The following is a 16,147-nucleotide window of genomic DNA, read 5'->3' as shown; positions in this document are numbered from 1 at the left end:
TTAATTTATTTACTGACTACAAATTTTTACCTAAATATAAAATTAGAAACAAATTACTTAACTGAAGTAAATTGTTTCTAATTTAATATTTAGTTTATATTCACTGAAGTCTTCAGTAAATGATATAAAAAATCTTGTTTCGAAAGTTAATAATAAATACTTATCAAAAAAGTTCAGTTAGATATATCAACCAAAATCATATATTATTATATATAATTATATATAAAATTATTATATATATAAATTATATAATATAATATTATATTATTTATATATAATAATATAAATATATATAATATAATATTATATTATATATTATATATATAAATTATATAATATAATATTATATATATAAATATATATAATATAAATTACATATATTATTATATATAAAACTTACAGGTTAGTTAAAATAATAAAAAACTTAATGATAAATATACAGACTGTATATTTATCATTAAGTTTTTTATTATTTTAACTAACCTGTAAGTTTTATATATAACATTGTATATATTATTTAAAACTTATTTTCATTGTAACAGTGAATCTTAACATCATACCTAAATTGATATCAATAAATTTAATTAACTATAAGGTTATTTATTTATCAAAACAATGATTGTTTTGATAAATAAATAACCTTATAGTTCATTAAATTTTTAGATATCAATTTAGGTATGATGTTTAGATTGATTTAAATTTATATATTTTCTTGACTTGATTTATGAAAAAATAGTTTAGATAAAATGTTTAATGAAGAAATTTATAATTGGAATTTAACGTTAAAAGATACCTCTAACAATGCATTATATTGTAAATTTTGCAGTGACCCTAATGTTCAGCTCCTCTGCTATGAAAACAATTAGCTACAAAGATAAATAAATTAGTTGATAATATCAGAAAAATAAAGAAACAACGAAAAAATAAAAAGTTGGATTTGTTATTAAGTGAAGCCTTTATTCCACCTGTGACAAATATTCCTAATAATACATCTATTAGTTCTGAAGTTTGTAAAGAAACAATCTTAATCAGTGAAAACAAAATGCTCAAAAAAGAAAATAAAAATTTAAAAAGGAAACTTAAATCGATGATGGATTTAGAATTGGATTATTTTAAGCACCTAAAAGATTTTGAAGATATGTCAAGCAATCTGCAAATACTTATTTCAAAAAACTCTTTAATTGAAAAGGAACTAAACAATGTTAAAAAACCTTATTGTGAAAAAAAAGAAAAGCTCAATATTATTGAAAACAAATTAGAACTATTAAAGTCCAAAAATAAATTATTTAATGTTAGAAATTTGAATAAAAAAATAAAATATTGTAATACTCAACTGGAAATTAAAAAAAAATGAAATAAATTCATTAAAAAATGAAACAAAATATAAAATATCACAATTAAAAAAAAAAATAGAAGATATTACTTCAGTTCTTGAAAGTTCCGATATAAACATTTCTGAATTAAAAAACGAAAAAATAAAGCTGCAAAAAAAAGTGAATCATTTAAAAATTATTTTGCAAAATAAAACCAACTATATTAATGACTGCAATATCAAAGATGTTATAAGTTTAGAGGATGAAGTTGTTTTGATATGTAATAAGACAAACATTTTAAACGAGAAGAACTTCAAAAATTGGTTTCTTTGTTAAATGACGAGGAAGTAATAACATTTGAAGATGGCAGATACAGCGATGACATTCGAAAAACTATCATGAAACTTCTTTCAATGAATGTGAGTATGAATAGTGTCAACGGAGTCATAAAAGTAGTATTAAACAAACTAGCAAAAAAGAACATATCTAGGCTACCATCAGCCGCTGTAAAATGTAGGTTAATGCAGGAAGCTTCAATTTTAGGTCAATTTCAAGTTGCTGAAGCAATGCTTGAAAATAATTTGACAAATAAAAACTCTAATATAGGCAATTGTTTGCATGGTGATGGTACTCAAAAATACCATAAGCATTATCAAAATTTTCAAATTGCTACAACCAGTAAGAAAACTTTATCTTTTGGCTTGTCAGAAGTGGTTGGAAAAGATGTGGCAACTGTCTTGCAAAACTTTACTAATATAGTAGATGACATTTGTGATGTTGTTAGCAACTCAGCCACTGAAAAAGAAATTAATTTTGCTAAGTTAATAACATCAATTAAATCAACAATGTCTGATCTATCTTCAGTTAATCCTCTTTTTAACTCACAGTTAAAAACATTAAGAGAACAACTTTTGCCGATTGCAATTAATAACTGGCATTTGGTTTCTTCAGATGTCAAAGACAATATGAAGGGCATGAGTAATTTTTTCTGTAAACTTCATTTGCTCACTAATTTTGCATCTGAAACTGATAAGGTTTTGAATTCTTTTGAAAAAATTCTGCTTCAAAATGATTTTGAAACTGTTTTTGCTTTTAGTGGTAAAGAATGTGGTGCTTTAAGGTTAGTTCGTACCACATGTAAGGCATTTCATTCAAGGGGTAGTGAGGAAGCTGGTGTTGCATCATGGTTTAATTCTTTTCTTTTTTCTCGTAATGATAAATCTTTTTTTGTTCCATTTATTGGAAATCGTTTTAATATTTTATATTACAATGCAGCTGCCCTATACTATCGTAAGGATTCTATGACAGAATTTCTTAATGCTTGGCCTAACCCTAATAATTTATTAAAAGCAATTAAAGAAGACATCACAAATCTTGTATTCATTGCTGAAGTTCGTGCATTAGGTATTGTTGACAAACTACTTACTGGTCCGATGTGGCAAACTATCGAATCACTTGGTAGTATTTTATTTTTAAACCCCTACCTACTTCGCTTAAAAATTAGACTTTCATCACTTTGTATGGATGCATCTTCTTTATTATTTGCTAATGGATAAATTTTTGAGGATACTAATCTCCTACATCAAGATATGGTTTACACCAAACTGTTTGAATGCATTCAAAATGATGAGTTTGATTCTTTAACTGTGCAATCACTTGAAATTATTTTCCATGCGATTCTTGTTATTTTGGAAAGTCAATGTGCTGATCAGTTACCATGTGGTAAATATTGGAATCCACCCAGGCTTTGACAATGTGGTCTCAGAACCAAACATTAGAATGGCTTAATGGTAAAACAAATGAAGAAAGAAAACAATTACTTGAATATTCAAGAACTAAAGTAACATTAATGAAAAGCAAATATGATGAAAGAAAAGAAGCTCTTAAAAAAGATAAAGCTATGCACCTTCTACCAAAGCAAGAAGAAAAAAAATTAGAAGAAATTAAACTACAACATAAAAAAGTTGCAGCTTGTAGTGATTTGATAAATTTAAATCTAAGGGTGTGGATATCATTAGAGGAAGCAGAGGAAACAGTTTCTAATATAGAAGAGCTATTGAAATCAAAAGTACTCCTTGCTCAACTTAATTTTTATCGCATAATCTTAGATGTCGATTGTGACAAAAAACTTTTTTGTAAAACAAAGGTAGAAGGAAGCAAAAGAATAAACTTGTCTTCAGAGGAGTTATATCAAAATCTTCTTATTGTTATTCAAGCAAATTTAACACCAAACAAACAATCTTTAAGTAATAATATAAGTAATAATTTAAAGCCTAGTAAAATGCGTGATGCAGCTGTTGAAAACAAACAAAAAAAGAATTAATGGAAAAAATTCAAGATGCGAGACTAAACAAATTAATAGAGCAACAAAAAAAGCACTCCTTATCAAAATTTATTAACAATCCATCTGATTTTGTAGGTTTTTCTATACAACATCGTGTTAGAGAAGATGCTCATGAAGTATCTTGGGAACGTGCGCAAGTGGTTCAAATTGATCAATTAAACGGTAGACGAACTACATACCTTGTTAAGTATGATAACGAACCTGATGAAGTATGGTCATTTCCTTTTTTAATTGATTTTGAAAAAGGTTATTTATTTTATTGTTATGTTCCAATAAAGTGTTTTTACTGCATTTGAGTTCAGTGGTTTTTATCTTTATAAATAGTATGAATCATATCTGATATGTTTATCTGTACCAATTTTGTTTATTTGTTGTTGTTTATTTGCAGCTTAACTGCACATTATTATTAAAAAAAAAAAAAAGCTTATGCAAAAATACTATTACTTTTACATGAACTGCCTAGTAAAAAAAAGAATCCAGAAATGGAGGGCTAACCTTAGGCTAATTTATTATTACTTTTACATGAACTGCCTATCAAGTAAAGGAAAGAATCCAGAAATGGAGGGCTAACCTTAGGCAACATGACAGCTCACTGATGGAGTGCAAAGCCCTATGGCTTACCTTCTCGTTGGTGCACTTTGTTAAGTAAGTTAGACAATTTTGTCTAATTTATGAACGGAATAGCCAAGGCAAATTATGTATAAAATTGCATAAAGTTACAGATATGATGTCTGCAAAGTTTTGAATGAATTTTGAAAATTGAAATTTCTTTTATCAAATAATTTGCAACATATAGTCAAACTTGGGTACATTAATAGTGCGATAATTTATTTCGAAGGAAAAACGATTTAAGACATCTTTAAAAAATTTAAGACAAATAGATAGATAAGATAATCCGTTTTAGTATTTCCATGACTGTTAATCTATGTTATTATGACTGTTTATTTCCATGACTGTTAATCTATGTTAATTCCATATCTTTTAATCTATGTACTCTCAATTTCGTAATACAAGAGGGAGGGGGTAATAAAAGTGTGGGTGGGGGTGGGGAGATTAGTCAAGATTTAATAAACCGGAGGGAGGGGGGGGGGTCAGAATTTACGCTGAAAGTTTTATTACTTATCAGTAACTAGTATATATTTTTTAATTTTTAAAGCTGATTTTCCCTGATTTTTTTTTTTAGTTTTTAGATATCGTTTTTTTGTTAATAACAAGTAAAAATTAATAAACGGGAGGGGGTCTTAATAAGCTTAGGGTGGGTAGCAAAGTTTCTCAAAAATTAATTAACGCCCCCCCCCCTTCCTTCAATTATGGTCTCGAGAGTACACAATCAAATAAAGCCAAACACAAAAAAAATAGAACAATTCAACGAGTTTTTCATTCATTGTTTTCAAAATTTTCAAAAAAGTTAAAAGCCCTAACCCCATTAAAAACTAGAAATTTATCGTAAATCTTTTATCTACGATAAATTTATCCATAAAATATTATCGTAAGTGCTGAAAACAATAAATTAGTTGAAACAGTAGACTATAAGCGGTTAAGTCTCTTTTTGAATTTATAATAATACTGAAATTATTAACAAGTCGTTGACTAAAATCTTTTTTGTTTGTGTAAAAATAAATTTTAGATTTATTTTGTACGTATTTTGACGTTTTCGGCCTGTTTTATTTGGGTCCACGTTGTTCAATTGATAATCTATTAAAGAAAGAGAAAATTAATTTATTTTAATAAAAATAATTTAAGTTAATATTTATCATCAAAGTTTTGTTACGCTTAACGTATTATAAATTAAAACATTTGAAAATTTATTTTGTACAAAAAAATTTAAAACAAATTCAAAAATATTATACTGTTAATTGACTATTTTATGGTACGTCTGCGTTGACCCTCCAAAAAACTCTACTTATGAATTGTTCAAATAATTTAAATTTACAATTTAATTTCTAATAAAATTTTATTATAAGTTAGTTTACGCAACTTTTTATGCAAGAAAAAAAAAAGATAAAAACGTTTTTTTTTTTGGGTGCCAAAAATTTAACGAGATACTTAAGAAAAAAGTCTATGAATTGAAAATATTTAAGCACATATATCTTTGGAACTAAATAAGCTACAGAGGTGGTTGAAACCATTTTGAAAATGAAATATAATAAGGAATGTAATGCATTTAATATAAAAAATATTTACATTCGCTATAAATTTTGCCTAAACTCCCGAGTTCAAAATACTCCTTGTTTTTCTCAAAACGTTATGTTGGAACTTTCTGAGTTGTCAACAACTTTATTAGACAAAATTCTTGTTTGTTTAAAAAGCTGACTTCTGAAACCGCAATGAAAGCCAAATAAAAGAATTCAAAATTTTTTTCAAATATTATTAAGGCTAACACAGAACTATTCAAGAACCTATGATCAATTGATTTCATTTTTTGGAAGCACATTAATTCAGATCCTAACTATAAATTTCTTTGGTATGTTGCCCAAACAGTTTTTATCTTACAGTCAGACAACTGTTGAACGATATTTAATGAAAACAAAATGTTTCTTGTTAAAACTTAGCATAGAAAGTCTTATTTTTAAAAAGTAAACTAAGAAATTTTGAACGTTTTCAGTTTTCTAATGTCAAAGAATTCGTTATCTTACGCCAAATCTATTTGTCAAAAATATCAACAATTGCTTGTTTATAAACAGTACCGTGCTGTGACTTTTTGGGGCCCTTTTTTTAACTTTATTGAATTCACTTTTCTTGGGTCTTATTTCTAAAAAAAATTTTACAAAGAAATTATAAATCAATTTTCATAGTCCTTTTGATTGCAAATTCATCAGTTATATCATTGTAACCAATTGTTCTGGCGGTTGCATTTTCTATCGACGGTATTGCTAATCGTGAAAGTCTTTTCTCTGACTGAAGAATTTAGATTATTTTTAATTAGTTTTGAAAATGATCGGCCACAGTAATGGGTATTGTTAAAGTTATTCGATATATGATACATATACTTGGATATAATTCTTCCAAATTCTTATCTAAAATGAATTCCGAATTCTCTTTAATAGTATGACTATCTTGTAAAACATATCTTAAAATTGAAAGTTAATTTATGGATTCCGCTTCTTCAACATCATTTTCTGAGTGTTTGACCAGATTTGTACAATTAGTATTGAATTCTTCTGTATTCATAGTTTTTAGATTTTTATTATTGAAAAGAAAACCGAAAACTTGATTTAAAGAATTATAAGATTCAAATCGTTCTTGCAATGAATCTTTTACTTTGTCGATTAATTAATTAAAATAAGATAGTTTAAATTTATCTTCAGCCGTTTGAGTTAGTAATACAGTGCGTTTCATAATTATAGCCGCACACATAATTTCTTGAGATCTATATATAATACAATAATTAAATAAATATTACTCATATTATTTTAAATATGTAGGTAAAAGAAATTAAAATGTAGGTACAATAATTATTTTTGTTTTAGTTAGTAGACGCAATAGCGCAAAATCAATTTTGCGGGCATTTCATAATTATAACCGCACTTGTGATTACTTTTATTTAAAATGTAAGTTAACTTTAAATATGTGTGTTATTAATGCTGTAATGACTTTTTTATTATATATTACTATTCCTTACCTAATTCATTTATTTATTTGCTCATTGTAGCAATATGCCTCGCGGGAAAACATTAACTGAAGCTGAAAAAGCCCAAATACTAATTCTACATAAAAAGGGAGAACCCAAACGTGAAATTGCTCGACTAATTGGACGTTCAGATCGCGTAGTAAGAAATTACTTGGCTAGTCCAGCTACTTAGTGCCAAAAGGAGCATACTGGACGTCCAAAAAGACTCAGTGACCGTACCCAGCGCAAAATTATTCAAGCTGTTTCGAATTCTAACAAGAGTTGTCTCACGGTTAAACGAGAATTAGACCTGAATGTGTCAAAATGTACGATTTGGAGGACCATACAACATGCTCCACACATTGTTCGAGAAAAAATGCTACCTGTGCCACGTCTGCTGCCACGCCATAAAGAGGCGAGATTGGATTTTGGTCGGAACAATATGTCTCTTGACTGGGCCAAGGTAGTGAATTTTTAAATTCGGTAGTAATAATTATATTTAAAGAATTAAGGGGTTTTTATTTTCACTTTTCTACATCAGGTCATCTTTAGTGGTGAAAAAAAGTTCAATCTGGATGGAGCAGATGGAACAACTCACTGGAGAGACCTCCGTAAAGAGCCACATTTCTTCTCGAAACAGAATTTTGGTGGTGCTAGTCTAATGGTATGGGGGGCTTTCTGTGTTCACTCTAAACTGCAACTGGCGTTTCCTTCGACAAAAATGAACAGTGAAGAATACCAACTGGTACTTCAGAACAATCTTCTACCTTTCATCCGACGTTTTCCACGCCGTCGTTTGACTTTTCAACAAGACAATGCAAGTGTTCATGCCAGCAAAAGCACTACAGCGTGGTTGATTGAGAAAAATAATCCACTTTTACAGTGGCCCGCGTGTTCACCCGACTTAAGTCCTATTGAGAATTTATGGGGAGTGCTTGTACGACGTGTGTATGCGAATAATCGTCAGTTTCAGACCGTGCCCGAACTAAAAATGGCGATTTTGAAAGCTTGGGATGAAATTGAAGTCCAGTTGCTTGAGAATCTGATCAGAAGCATGCCGAATCGCATTTTTGAGGTTATTAACAACAGTGGTGGCTATATCGGTTATTAGAAAAAAAACCTGCGCCTTAGTTTTCCTTCTTCATGGTTATAGGTCGTACTGCGATTATAATTATGAAACGCACGTAAAATCGATTTTAGGCCATAGCTGGCTGTAAGTAAAACAAAAATGATTATAACACATGTACTTTTTCTACTCTTACTTATCCATAAGAAGTAGCATTAATACTATTTGTTTATTCGTTGTGGAAAACATGGACTAAGAGAAATGGGGGATGCGGCTATAATTATGAAACGCACTGTATACTCATCATCAATTTCAGAAACCGAGATCATGTATATCAATATTATCACAGCATTCAATTGGATCAATTTCTTCGTCTATTAGTTTAATTTCTTCATTTGGTATATCATCAATATCGCCATATTTCTCAATTGCTTTATTTTTATGGTCTGTATAATAACAAAAGTTTGCTAATCTCTTGAGATTACGTACTTTCCATTTTGGTAATGGTAAACTACTCAGCGAACATTGAAAGACGGATACCGTATGGTTTTTAACTGGGCTCACGGGAACGGGATTAAGAAGGGTTTGTGTTCTGGTTTTTAGTCTGGTCCTCGTACGGTCGAAAAATTAGGCAAAACCCAGCCAACATTGACAGACGGGTACCGTATGGTTTTTGTCTGGGTTTACGGGAACGGGATTTTAACGGGAAATTGTTTTGGTTTCCGGACGGGCCCCATATGCTTAAAAAATAAAGCAAATTTGCTTAATTAGGTTTCAACTGGGTTTTATCAGGGCCGAAGGATCTGGGGATTTGACGGGTTTCCTATAAGGTTCCCAAAAGGTTTAAACCGATGATTAAAAAAATCATATCAAAACTTACTCGATGGTTGCCATTCAAAACTTACTCGATGGTTGCATAATTCGTATTGTGCGTGAAATAAATTTAAAAATTTAACTTTTATGCATTATATTTTTGTATACATTATATTTACATTGTAATTAAAGATGAAATTTTTTTCTATGTATTATTTTTACTGTGAAACTCCATTAAAAAGACGTTGTTTTATTACCATTATAAAAGCATTTTTTTATATTTTTTTAAAAAAAATTTACAAAGTTTAACATATGTTCCAGTAACTATTAAACATGAAGTAACTATTCCATTGAGACACTGTTTGCATTTTTAAAATGATCAAAATATAAAGATTTGTTTCTGCTAGTGATTGTAATAACTGCTTTGAGTTTAATCAAAACTTTGGTTTACAGGTAGACGGGCCCCAAAAACTCATGGACCCCAAAAGCCACACGCTCACATTAGTACCTGTAACTCATAGATAAAGCCTTATTAAGCAGCAAAATAGATTTTTTTATTTGACAAGATAGTTTTTTTAAAAGAAACTGTTAAAAATAACCAAATTAGCATAAATTTTTGAAAATTATACTAAAAACAATAAAAAAATTTTTTTTTCAATTTTATAACATTTTGACATTATAGTCCATAAATACTTGAAATTTTCATTTAAGTTTGCAAAGTAGTGTTTTTTGTAAAGATTTATGTCATACTTCTACAAAAAAAACACAAGAAAATAAATGAAAAAGACAGTTGCTAAAATATTTTATCTTAACCAAAGTAGAGTTTCTGTGTGGTCTTTGGGGTCCCTTACTAAAAAATATATATACATGGATCAAAAACTCAATATTAAAATGGAGTTTTGCTTTTTTCTATTAACATTTATTTTTCTATTAACAATCAAGTAAAATTACTTTTTTACTAGTTATTTGTATAAAAAAAATTGAAATGTTGCTCTTTAGTCTTTAAGACAATTTAAAAGTGTTTTTATACATCTTTGAAACTATTTACTCTTTAATAAGTTGATCAACTAATTGACTAAGAATAATGAAATTATCTCCTTATCACTGTAAGGTCACTTTCTTGGTGTATCCTTCTAACTTCTAGTATCTTCATCACTTTCATGCTCAATAACCTTACGTTTGAGTGAGTTGTTGGTTACTGCAGCAGCTAAAAACATTATTGGTTTTTTTCCATCCACTTTACAAGATAACTTTCCACAGACAGATTTTTGTACATTGTGGCAAGAAGAGCATTGCTGTAGCTTTATGGCATGGCACACACCTTCTCCACAGCTGCATTCATTTTTACACCGTAAAAATGCTTCTTTTTGTTTTTCTTTGTTCCAACTTTTTTCTTCCTTATCTTTTATTTCTTGATTTTTATTATCTTGAATTACCTTCATTAAGTCCAACACATTTTTTCCTTTCATTGATCCGTACACCTGCGTAACCCTTGTAGTAAGTTTGGAAACTTTCGGCTTAACTTTCTGTACTGTCAGTAAGCCAGGAATTTCTTCAAGTTGAATGCTTTTTTCGCTCAGCTCTTGAATAAGCTCTTGAGAACGCTCAAACTTTTCTTTCCAATACTGAGCTGAATTTTTTCTTTTATCAGGAGATTTAATAGTATAACTTCCAGGAGTTGTTGTACTGGATGTAACACTTTTTGAAAAATCAATACACAAAGCAGCTCGTGCAAACTTGTCCTGTTGCATGTCATTGACGCTTAATGATGTGAAAGTTACTCCTACACGTCTTGCAGCTTTGATTATAGATTGTCTTGGGGCCCAGTTGTTCCAAATACGTCCTAAAATCATCATAAAAGCTTCTTTATTTAGTGAATTGAAATCAGTAAAAATATTTTCTTTCATACCACGATACTCATGATGAAGGTTTTTGTTGAGTTGGTCTAAAAGCTGTGTCACACCAGTGGTATCTGGTGGAGTTAAGAACATACGTATGTTTTTCGATTGTAAAAACTTTAAGACATCAAAATTAAAGCGTGAACAATGCCCATCAGAAAGCAAAACTACTGGTCGTGCCACTTTTTTCAGTAAGATATTCATCAAACTCTTTGTACATATCTAATAACGAGTTGTGATCAGATACACCATGGTTGCAAGTTGTTATCAGAAGATGCGGAATACTTACCACAGCTTCCTTTGGAGCCATTTGATTAGTTATTCCAACGGTACCAAAAAGTACTTGACAGACACAAAGGTCTCCTACAATTACAAAGAAAGATAATACATATCATCTATTCAATCCATATTATAAATATTTATCAAAAAAGTGATAAGGCAATAACTACCTGAAAATGATACTAGAGGATGTATGGTGACGCATTCACGGTTCTCTCTGATCATTTTACAACATGTTTCCCCTTTTGCAGCAAAAACAAGACCAGCAGGAGTACCATCAACACCAAAATTGATGAACTGTGGTGTTTCGTCGTGATTAAATATTCTGCATGTATCAATATTTCCAGTCCAAACTCCTGTCCCCTTTTGTACTGCTTCAGTCATAATGCCAGTCTCAATCAATTCTTCTGCAAGAGCGTCTAAAGGCAACCATGAAAATTAATTAGTAACTCAGTTTTGGTAGAACTATTTTTCATGAATGTACAGTAGCAATACATAAACTAATAAAAAGGTGTAGCTATGAGTTAAATTTTAAATGAAGCTATGGTGTACTATGAAATAAAATAAAAAAGTCAATGTTTACTCATACCAAGGTGGAGACATGCCATTTCCCTCGTGCAATTGAGAGCTCTATCTATTGACACATTTCCTTGTCGCTTGAGTGTTAAGCTTGGATTCTTAGCTTTAAAGCGCATCCAAAACGATTTACCTAACCTGTGTTTAAAACAAAAATAAAAAGTTAACTAAAAAAGCTTCTCTTACAAAGCTTCAACTCCTGGACTACAAGCAATCTCTTTATATCTTAACATGTTGACTATTACTACCTTTTAAAAATATATATAAGAAACATAAATACTTGTTTTGTGTCAAAGCATTTTTTGCATTTGCAGATAATGCTATGAATTTTCTGCCACCTTTCAATCTTTTATTTGTGTGTTGTCTAACTTTCAGAACGTCAAGGACAAGTTTTGTTAGTTCTGCTTTGTTTATGCCTTGCATTGCTCGATTTTTATTCTTAATGTATGAAACAATTGACATCTCTTCTTCCTCCAAGAGAATTGCACAGTACTGTCTTTCAAGACCATTGACTATTTTCCCATCAAGTCTACGGTTTATTGTTTCACGATCTTTAATAAGTGGATATTGTCTTGTTTTAATTGCAGCATGTCCTCTTACATTGTTTTCTTTGCACCATTGAACAGCAGCTTCAAGTTGTTTGTTTTTTTCTAATATAGCTTTTCTTTTAATTAGTGCTTCAGCATTAGAACTTGGATTTAGTGACTTCATTTGCAAGCGAGTTTTGAATTTTTTGTTGCTGTTACTCATGTTTATTTATTTGCTTACAAATAAACTAATATCGCAAATTCACATACTGCAAACTGAACTAAAACTATCCTCTAAGCAGGAGCGTAAAATAAAATCTCTATATAAATTCATTATCATCAAAAAGATAGCTCCAACTACTACAAATCTACTTTAAATCATGAATTTTTGTAATATCACTTATATTTTTGTTAAAAATAATAAAATTAATGTGGTTTTTGGGGTCCCAAGCATGTGGTTTTTGTAGCGCTTTAGGTACTTCCCTAAAATATAAGTTTGCAATCAAACTACCATATGAAGGGGATTTTAATATAACAAGCTATTCCAAAAAATTGGAAAGTTGCAACTAATTTCATAAAAGTTATAAACAATTTAAGCCATGCGGTTTTTGAGGTCCCCTACTAAAATATAGCGAAACTTTACTGAAAAAAAAAAAGCAAACAAAAAATACCAAAATACTTCTAAACCCCTGGGAAGAACTTTTACCATATAAAAGCATATAAAAAAGCAAAATAAAGTTAAATTGTTTGTTTTGTACAAAAGATACAGCAAAAGAAAAAATCATGTGGTTTTTGGGGCCCGTCTACCTGTAGTCAGAAACATTTAAAAAGAGCAAACAGGCGAATGTTGTGATGGATAGGTTATATTTTGGGAATTTAAAGCTTTTAAATTGTTTTTACAGATCCACTCTTTTCCATTGATTTTTCTATATTTTATGCAAGCAAAATGACTGATGTTAATGAAGTTTACCCACCGTGAGATATAAATATTAAGTGTATACATATAAATGCAAAAAATGACTTTATTGTTATGCATCTACCTCATTTTTCAGTCATTGATATTTTTTGACTTTGATTTAAAGTTGTACGCTTATAATATTAACAATAATATCATAATATACATTATATTATGTATTAGTTGTATATTATTTAAATACAAGTTATTTATATATAATTATATATATATAAATAATATCATTAATATATTATATGTGATATTATATATATAAAATAATTATTATATATAAAATAATATATATAATTATATATTAATTTATATTTAAGTTATTATTATTGATAATAACTTATACTTACAATGCTTATACTCATAAATACTTATAATACTTAACTTATGTTTACAATACTGATAAAATTTTTATTGATATGAACTTTTGCATTCAAAATTTAATTATAAAACTTTAATTTAATTTGATAACTTTAACATAAATAACGATAACTAAAAAAAGTTATATAGATCTTGACCATATGCTTATTTATTATAACTGAGTTATAGTAAGTTGAACACTGTTTTTGTTTTCCATAACTTAATTTTAAAATTTTGAATAAAAGTATTAAGTTCCAGGTCATAGGTCTTATATGATATGTATCTTATGTATATCTTGTATTTTGCAGCATGTTTAAGAATATTTCTGCTTGGTGCACTCTGACTGTTAACAATATTTGCATACTGATATGAGTAAAAGTGACTTCAACAACCAGAATGTAATTTTGATAAATATTAGTAATGACAGGTTAGTAAATATAATTATAATAATGGTAATAACTTTTGTTTATTTAAATTAGTGAAAGAATTATATATGAAAGAATTGCATTAACTTTGGGGGACAATTGGAATGGAGTAAATTTTACCTTTGTTTATTACCATGATTAAGTAATGTAAGAAAATATTATTTTTATCTAAAGAATATTCCACAAAAATCAATATTTTCTTAAGTATTAAATACTATAAAAAAACAGGTATAAAAAAAAATGTGTATTATAAAATAAAAAATAAGTATTCAGGTATAAAAAAAGCACATGTATTATGATAAAGTATATACCTCACATTAACTATGTTGTCTGTAAGTTAGGGGTTGCAGCTGATATTTCAGCTTCAGCTTTAAACTCATTAGCTTCAAGTTAAAGCTGAAGCTGATCAAGTCAGTTCAATCAGCTTGATAGATGATAGTAAAAGAGAATAATACTCCATAATTATTTTATATTAAAAAAACATGTTGAAAATTATTCAATGAAAATCTAAAATAGTGACAAAATTTAAACATACATGTAAAAAATTTTAAATAAAATTTGCAAAAAGTTTCCGCTGTTTATAAATGCTGTTGTCAGAGCCTAGGCATAGGACTTGTAATTTTGGGCGACCCAAATTGGATTTTTAGAGATTTGTTTAAAAAGTGGCGCCCAAAAACCTATTTCCATTTTTGATTATCTACACAATTTTTTGGTAGAGTTCAAGATTCTTCCAAAAGATGGTTTTATCTATTAAAATATTGAGTATGAAATCAGTCTTGATGTTATCATATGTGATGCACCAGCTAGAACATTTGTTAAGTGTACTAGGGGCACAATGGTTATAACTGGTGTAAGCGTTGTGTTCAGAAAGGAGAGTGGTGTGGCAAGATAATACTCCCACATGTTTCATCAATTTTAAGCACTGATTCAGATTTTTGTCATCAAAAGCATTCTGAACATCTTAGTGGTGTGTTAAATGGAATTAAATTTTGACATGGTGACAAAGTTTCCTATAGACTTTATCCATCTAGTATGCTTAGGGGTATGCGAAGACTCATCAACTTATGGTTAAATGGCCCAAATGTTGTCAATTGTCTCAGATTACAGTCAATACTTTATCTGGCGGATTGTTCCAGATATGTCTTTACATTCCAAGAAAATGTTCTAGAAAACCAAGGTCTTAATTAGATATTAAAAAATCAAAATCAACTGAAGTTAGACTTTTTAGGATACACTGGGCCAGTTGATTAAAGAGGATGATTTAGCCAAAAATCTATTCAAGCTTTTTAGTACTTTCAGTCGCAGTTCTAACTTTATGTTTTATTTTGTTGAAAAAATGTGTTGATTTTGCTTGTCAGTTACTAACTTATTTTGTGCAGTTATTTGGTGAACTTTGCTGTAAGGATCAACTAGTTTACAATGTCCATTCTTTAATACATTTAAGAAATGATACAGTTAAATTTTCAGTACTTGATAGGTGTCCCTCATTCAAATACAAAACTTTTTCAGATCAATTTAAAAAGCTTGTTCAAAGAACAAAGGGTTGCTTAAATAAACACTAGCACTGAGACACTGTTTACAATTTGAAATTATCAAAGTTTAAAATTTTTTGTTCCAGCTAATGAAGGTGATATTTGTTTTGAAATTCCAAAAAAAAAGGTTTAGTTAAAAAGGTTTTGAAAAGCAGACAAATCCTGTGATATATAGGTTTTGTTTGAGGAATTTGCAGCTTTTTAGTTGTTTTATATATATATATATATATATATATATATATATATATATATATATATATATATATATATATATATATATATATATATAATATACACACACAGTGGGTTGCATAAATATAGAGTCACTACTTGGTTTGTGTGAAATTTTTGTTTTTTTCACAGTTATCTTTGAAACCAATTAATTAATACGATTAAAAGCGTATTAAATGTCTTAGTTAATTAATTCTCTATCAAATTGT

General features: G+C 28.8%; 1 protein-coding gene across 1 annotated transcript; it reads right to left on the bottom strand.

Annotated features, from left to right (window-relative positions):
* Window positions 1-9,895: 9,895 nt before the first annotated feature.
* On the bottom strand, window positions 9,896-13,505 carry LOC136092172 (uncharacterized). The gene is made up of 3 exons (XM_065819903.1): window positions 11,913-13,505; window positions 11,494-11,742; window positions 9,896-11,407 (listed from the first exon to the last, which is right to left on the bottom strand). Exon 3 carries the CDS (start codon window positions 11,246-11,248, stop codon window positions 10,280-10,282), a length of 969 nt encoding a protein of 322 aa, XP_065675975.1. The 5' UTR covers window positions 11,249-11,407; window positions 11,494-11,742; window positions 11,913-13,505; the 3' UTR covers window positions 9,896-10,279.
* Window positions 13,506-16,147: the final 2,642 nt, after the last annotated feature.

This window comes from Hydra vulgaris, chromosome 15 (assembly GCF_038396675.1).
Source record: "Hydra vulgaris chromosome 15, alternate assembly HydraT2T_AEP".
Classification (NCBI taxonomy): domain Eukaryota; kingdom Metazoa; phylum Cnidaria; class Hydrozoa; order Anthoathecata; family Hydridae; genus Hydra; species Hydra vulgaris.
Note: the sequence above shows the minus strand (reverse complement) of the source record. Positions and strands in the feature narration are given on the sequence as shown.